This window comes from Macrobrachium nipponense, chromosome 26 (assembly GCF_015104395.2).
Source record: "Macrobrachium nipponense isolate FS-2020 chromosome 26, ASM1510439v2, whole genome shotgun sequence".
NCBI classification, from domain to species: Eukaryota; Metazoa; Arthropoda; class Malacostraca; order Decapoda; family Palaemonidae; genus Macrobrachium; species Macrobrachium nipponense.
Window position 1 is genome coordinate 75,872,521 of NC_087215.1, and position 7,872 is coordinate 75,880,392.

The following is a 7,872-nucleotide window of genomic DNA, read 5'->3' on the forward strand; positions in this document are numbered from 1 at the left end:
CATCCTCACAGTGATCTGTGTAGTCCTTCTCAAACCATTCCTTAAAATAGGCCACGTCTTTCATATAATCTGCATTCTCACGTTCAAGTTTTTTAATGTGGAGGGCCATCGACTCCTTTTCATTCCTTATCTGATTGCAGACTGTCAATTCTTCAGTAAGCTGTCTCCTAATATTCTTAATTTCCTCTGAAGTGGACCTGATCTCTTTTTCCTTCTTCATTTCGTTCATTCTGTTTTCGTCTATTTTTCTCTTGAGCTCTTTGACTTCTTCTTTTAGGTCCTTATTACATTCTTCGAAAAGTCCTTTTTTCGACTGAGGTCCTCCAAGATGACCTTCAACTCCGAGTTCTCCTTCCCGACGGTGTAGGCTGTTCTTTCCCAACTCTGGAAATCGGCCTCACGCTGTCGTCTCTCCTCTTCCATCTCCAGGACCTTCTTCCTCAGACGTTGGATTTGATCAGCTTGTTTATCTATGATCCGCTGCAGTTCAGCGGCATCAGAAGGACCCTGTTCTTGGGATTTTTCACCCATGTTCTTACTGTCTTTCTCTACACATCCGACTTTGTCCTTCGGAGTATGGACAGTTTTTTCAATCGAAAGCTGATCATTATCGTCCTTCTTTTCTATAACTTTCTTATTAAGCTCTCCTACCTCATCTTTCGATTTGTTGATTTGCCATTCCATGTCATCTTGGACTTGCAATTCCTGAGTCAAATTCAGATGGTCCTTTCGTTCCTTCTCCAGCGTTTCATTCTGCCTGGCCAGTCTATCCAGCTTCTCGCGCATCGTGAGGACTGCCTTGTAAACGTAATTCCTGGTGGGATCACGCAGCAGGAGTGATGGCCTTGGGAATTCGGCGGGGGAGCTGGGATCGTTGATGAACTGGCCCAGAATTTCCAAGAACTGGGTGTGGCCATCTTCGTCTTCCTTTTCGTCGTAGTCTTCGTCGCTTAATACCGTCTTCTCCTCCTCCCCCTCATTATCTCTGTCGTCGTCCGATGCTGTTTCCTCCTCCTCCTCTTCCCCCTCCTCATGATGATGATCGTCGTCTGATACGATCTCCTCCTCCTCCTCCTTATGATTTTCGTCGACGTCTAATACCATCTCCTCCTCCTCCTCATTATCTTTATCTTCGTCGGATGCCGTTTCCTCCTCATCATGATCTTCGTCGTCGTCTGATACCATATTCTCCTCCTCGGAGTCATCCTCATCGTTTTCAATCGTTGACATTTGTGAAGAAAAACATTCTTCTTCTTCTTCGAACGCCTGAGTTTCCGTTGGATGTGTCGCCTCAAGATCCACAATCTCCGTAACATGGGAGTCATCTGAGACAGACACTTCGCCGTCGCCGTCCTTCTGCTGGTTAGAATTCAGCCAAGAGAAGGCTGATCTGCTCTTCAAGTAAGAGAAGGTCAGCCAGCCGAGTAATAAAAGAATAATCGCTGCTCCGAAGAACAGCGCCAGGTAACGATTGTTACTAACAAGATTTACGCGGGAGACGTTTCCGTTCCCGCGGCCAGTAACAAGTTCAACAGTAGACGGTGTAGCGGCAGATGTAGTCGTCGTTGTTTCCAGCAATCGCTGAGCCCTCAATACATTCGTGCGACGAATGTAAAGCTCGATGCTGGTGTGCACATCCATTGCTTGAAGCAGACACAAAAGTACAAAAACTTCGAACATTTTGGGTGATAGTATCACATATCACGGCTGGAGGTCTGCTTAGTTTCTGAAACTGCCACTGAGGTTCACTCTGGATCCAAGTCTCCACGAAGCCATTTCCATTCCTCGTATGGTCTTCAGGAGGAGGAAGTCTCCGGAGACCGAGAAGAAATCCCTCAGAATCCCTCAATATTTTCGCGTTCTTCTCTCCTTCGTTGAATTCTTTGCCGTATGGCATCACTTCTCTATTATAGTTTTGCCCTAAACAAGTGCGTTTTTAATCTTTTATTAGAAAAAATATACAATATTTTACAATTTTAACAGAATTACTTTCAGAATCTTATCCGATGAGAGTATTATTGGTTTTCTTATAACAATACATAACCAGCTTAGATTCTACACATCTGTTTTTCTATATATTTTAATTATTACCTACTTGACTTTAACTATGTATATACATACAATACCTATACACTGTATATACATATTCATTTCACCTACCTATGTATCTGTATATACTAAAATTCCAAGTAACTTCGTGTAAATGAGAATAAATGTTTTTAAATGACTTACGAAATACATACCTATTTCTGTATATAATTTCTCTTATTAAAACAATTAAGTGTGGATCATTTAACACAAAACCCAAATTTGTAGCTATACCAGATACCAGATATAAAATTTGCTAATAATACATTTGCAGTGTTTCTTCCTATCTTTCAAACTAGTTTTTTCAAAGTCAAATTTTAGTAATTGAAGAAAATTCTTAGTTATGACTGTACATAAAGCTTTAAATACTTTTTTAAACCATTCTGTTAATTTTTTATTCATTTTACAGAAATAGAATAAATCTACCATAGTTTCTTTTTTTTTTCCACGAGTACTACATACATCATCTAGTACAATATGCGTTTTGGGGCATCTGGGCGAAATAATGAACTATTAAAAAAAAAAACTTCCGACTCTTATTCCCTCCGTCTTACGGTAGCCACAAACTCTCTGTTATGCTTGTACAGGCGGCCTCTACAGGCAAAACTGAACCTACTAACGTTCAGTTATGCCTGTGCAAGCAAAACTGAAATTATTAGGGTCAGTTTTACCTGCACCGGCCGATTGCGCAGCCACAAACGCTCTGTTATGCCTGCACAGTCGGCCTGTGCAGGCAAAACTGAACCCACTAACGTTCAGTTATACCTGTGCAGTTATGCCTGTGCAGGAAACACTGTGCAGGCATAACTGAACGTTAGTGGTATGAGTTTCACGAGTTTTTACAAAAATTACAAACCAAAATTCAAAATGTTCAGTTCCAGTAAAGAGGGAGAAACCTTTCACATTATAACGTCTTAGTGATTGAGATATTATACTAAATAGTATGTGGAGTCAATTCGACATAAAATATTTTCTTTACAGCAGCCCAATGTTAAAAAGTTTTGGGAACACAGACAATATAGCTTTGGAAATGTATTGTTATACGTTGTTCTATTGTGAAGAACTTGGTTTATTTATGTGTGTGTGTGTGTGTGTGTGCAATATTAGGTTTCACTGATACGAAATAGAGCTTGGATATTTATACTATATATATAAAGTATATGTATATGTATATATATATATATATATATATATATATATATATATATATATATATATATATATATGTGTGTGTCTAATAAAAGGAGCCCATAAAAACACCAAAATGTAGAGAGAAAAGTACTCTCTCTTCAGGTATATGAATGAGAAAAGTTTACAGAAAAGGTGGTATTTATACCAAGAGATTCGTCCACAAGTAAGCCAATTTAGGTCACCCCCGCTGATAATCTTCCTTTAATCTTCTTAAGCGTTGGTTGAATGAACACTGCGTCGACGATATCTGATATCCAATTCCCTTTTGAGATGTTCATTACTTGCTTCTCTTTTATTAAGGCCGATTCCATCATTTGACTCTTGTACCGGCAGTTGCTGCTATAAATTACACGTGACATATTCCAGTTTATTCTATGGTTATGTTCATTTATATGGTTGAAAATAGCCGAGTTCTGTTGTCCATACCTAACTGACCGTTTGTGTTGTATTAATCTCTGGGGAAGTGATTTACCTGTAAATCCGATGTAAGATTGGTCACAGTCCTGGCATGGGATCTCATATACCCCAGAGTCTTTGGGAGATGTCTTTTGTTGGACGTTAATCAGGGATTTGGCTAAGGTATTTGGGTAGGTAAATGCAAAAGGGTTGGATTTCCCAAGGGTGTGAGTTACTCTCTTAATTGTCTCCAGGTGGGGAATTTTTATTTTATTGTTGGGTGTGTCTCTGGTCTTGTCTTTAGGGGGTCGGTAGAAAATTACGTTTGCTTTTTGAATTGCTTTCTCAATATATGGTCAGGATAACTTTAAAGATGAAAGTTGCTTGCGAATTAGTTCAAATTCTTTTTCCAGGAAATCTGGGGAACAAATTCGTAAGGCTCTTAAGAATAGGTTGCTAGCTACACCTATCTTGATAGTATTGTCATGATAGCTACAGTAGTGAATATATGAAAGTGAGAACATTGGTTTTCTGTATATGGTAAATTTGTATTCTGTCGTGTCTCTGATTATTAAAACATCAAGAAAAGGAATTTTGTTGTCTGTTTCCCATTCAACTTTAAATTTGATGCTGGGCACTAATGCGTTTAATTTTGAGAGGAATTCATTAAAATTACCCCACTTATTATCCCAAAATGTTAGTATGTCATCCACGTATCTCATCCACAGCATGTTTTTGGGTTTTATTGCATTTATTACTGTAGTTTCAAAGTATTCCATGTACAGATTGGCTAAAATAGGACTTAAAGGACTACCCATACTACACCCGAATTTTTGCTTGTAGAATGATTCCCCGAATGAAAATACGTTATTATGTGCATCTAATAACGTATTTTCATTCGGGAAATCATTCTACAAGCAAAAATTCGGGTGTAGTATGGGTAGTCCTTTAAGTCCTATTTTAGCCAATCTGTACATGGAATACTTTGAAACTACAGTAATAAATGCAATAAAACCCAAAAACATGCTGTGGATGAGATACGTGGATGACATACTAACATTTTGGGATAATAAGTGGGGTAATTTTAATGAATTCCTCTCAAAATTAAACGCATTAGTGCCCAGCATCAAATTTAAAGTTGAATGGGAAACAGACAACAAAATTCCTTTTCTTGATGTTTTAATAATCAGAGACACGACAGAATACAAATTTACCATATACAGAAAACCAACGTTCTCACTTTCATATATTCACTACTTTAGCTATCATGACAATACTATCAAGACAGTGTAGCTAGCAACCTATTCTTAAGAGCCTTACGAATTTGTTTTCCCAGATTTCCTGGAAAAAGAATTTGAACTAATTCGCAAGCAACTTTCATCTTTAAAGTATCCTGACCATATAATTGAGAAAGCAATTCAAAAAGCAAACATAATTTTCTACCGACCCCCTAAAGACAAGACCAGAGACACACCCAACAATAAAATAAAAATTCCCCACCTGGAGACGATTAAGAGAGTAACTCACACCCTTGGGAAATCCAACCCTTTTGCATTTACCTACTACCCAAATACCTTAGCCAAATCCTGATTAACGTCCAACAAAAGACATCTCCCAAAGACTCTGGGGTATATGAGATCCCATGCCAGGACTGTGACCAATCTTACATCGGATTTACAGGTAAATCACTTCCCCAGAGATTAATACACACAAACGGTCAGTTAGGTATGGACAACAGAACTCGGCTATTTTCAACCATATAAATGAACATAACCATAGAATAAACTGGAATATGTCACGTGTAATTTATAGCAGCAACTGCCGGTACAAGAGTCAAATGATGGAATCGGCCTTAATAAAAGAGAAGCAGGTAATGAACATCTCAAAAGGGAATTGGATATCAGATATCGTCGACGCAGTGTTCATTCAACCAACGCTTAAGAAGATTAAAGGAAGATTATCAGCGGGGGTGACCTAAATTGGCTTACTTGTGGACGAATCTCTTGGTATAAATACCACCTTTTCTGTAAACTTTTCTCATTCATATACCTGAAGAGAGAGACAGCAGTCTCTGAAATATAGTACTTTTCTCTCTACATTTTGGTGTTTTTATGGGCTCCTTTTATTAGATGGAATTCTGTTGTTACAGAACATTTTTACCAGTCATATATATATGTGTGTGTGTGTGTATGTATGTATTACTATAAATAGCTAGCTCTGTTTCGTATTACTGAAACCTAATATTACAAAAAAAAACTCTTCATAATAGAATAATATAGTTCTAAAGTTATATTGTCTGTCTTCCCAAAACTATTTAACATTGGACTGCTAATAAGAAAATAAACATAAAATCAAACTTAGTAAACTTATATTTTATGTCAAATTGACTCCATGTACTACTTAGTATATCTTAAACACTAAGACGTTATAACTATATATAGTGTGTGTATGTGCGTGTTTTTCTGACATGTGGTGAAGGAATTTATTAGATATCTCTCTCTTCTCTCTCCTCTCTCTCTCCTCTCTCTCTCTCTCTCGCTCTCATCTCTCTCTCTCTCTCTCTCTAATTATATATATATATATATATATATTATATATATTTGCAAAATTTGCCAATTATATTCGAGATTTGTGGCCTGTAATGGCGCATATTGATTCAGCTACGCTTAAAATGAAGATGAATTTTAATTGCGGCTTCCAGTAGTAGTTGCCCAATTTATGATGTATATATGTTATATATATGTACACACACACACACACACACACACACATATATATATATATATATATATATATATAGATATCAATAAATAATATATTATATATATATATATCTATAATATATATATGATTATATATATATATTATATATATTTGTTGTGTGTGTACTATATACTATATATAATATAATAATATATTATTATATTATAATATAATATATATATTATGTATATAATATATGATAACATTTATATATATATATTATATATATATATAATTATATATACATATTATATTATATATTATATATATATTATATATAATAATATATAATATATATATATAATTATATTATATATAACTTTTCATATGTCAGATATAGAGGGCTATTGGTCCTCATAAGAATACCTTAAGAAAACGGTTCTAATTCCATCAGCTGCGATACTCACAAGAAAACACTAAAAGACAATTATTATTAAAATAATATATGAAGCAACCAAATACTATAGAAAACTGCGATTTCCAATGAAATACACCCGCCGTGTCTCTATTAATTAGATTAACCCATAAACAGTTGTCATAAACTTAAACAGAGCAACATAAATATAAACCAAATTCATTAAATACGAATGGGCCAGACCGCGGTAATGGTAAAGTCAGACAAAAGTTTTAGATCAGTTTGTGTCTAAAACTTTTCCATTTAGGTTGATGAACAAAGAAAACGAATTACAATGATGACGTGAAGGGAACGATGTATGTATTTTAGTGTACTAAACCCCAATTCGTCACCTGGATCTTGGGGCTGTAAATGTCAGACATTGGTCATATTTTGCAATTATTTTGCATGTCACCTTGCATGATTGCATGTCACCTTGGTTTTCCAAATACAAACATATTGTGCTTTATAAAGGATAGCCAGTTATAACGCTTTTAGAAGTATTTTGAACCCGATGATGTGCTTTAATCTGTGTTAAAAGTGTACCGGTAAAACATTTACTTAAAATATTCGTCAAAACAAGTACAGCATCAAGAACTAAGTGGATGTAGAACGAAATTAATCACATAAGTAAAATGAAATAGGCAACGTAGGGCAATTCAACCTTAAAGTACATTTTGCTGCAGCTTTGTAGAGAGGAAATGTGTTCTCTACGAAACTACGAATATTTAGTTCTGTAGTGGCTTGTCGCTATGTAGCATATCATTCTCTAGTTTTCTTAGGAATTCGTTTCGTCTTCAGATCCGATAGTTAGAGGTGGTTACTTTCAATGTAGATATGTGTATATGCCTAATGTGATGTACTGAACTTACAATACATAGTTAGATTTCACTCGTGTAGTCTAACGTTAAGTGAAAAGGTTTATTATATTTCATTAACATAAGAGTAAAATGTGATTTTGTTGAAAAAAGTAACAACTCTGTACCATAATATCCACTGAAAATCTTTATAACAGTACGAAAATCGAGTACGATAGTGTA

The 7,872-nt window shown here is 35.7% G+C and overlaps 1 protein-coding gene across 1 annotated transcript; it reads right to left on the bottom strand.

Annotated features, from left to right (window-relative positions):
* Positions 1-273: 273 nt before the first annotated feature.
* On the bottom strand, positions 274-1,641 carry LOC135199736 (golgin subfamily A member 6-like protein 22). The gene has a single exon (XM_064227892.1). The coding sequence runs from the start codon at positions 1,639-1,641 to the stop codon at positions 274-276; it is 1,368 nt and encodes a 455-aa protein (XP_064083962.1).
* Positions 1,642-7,872: the final 6,231 nt, after the last annotated feature.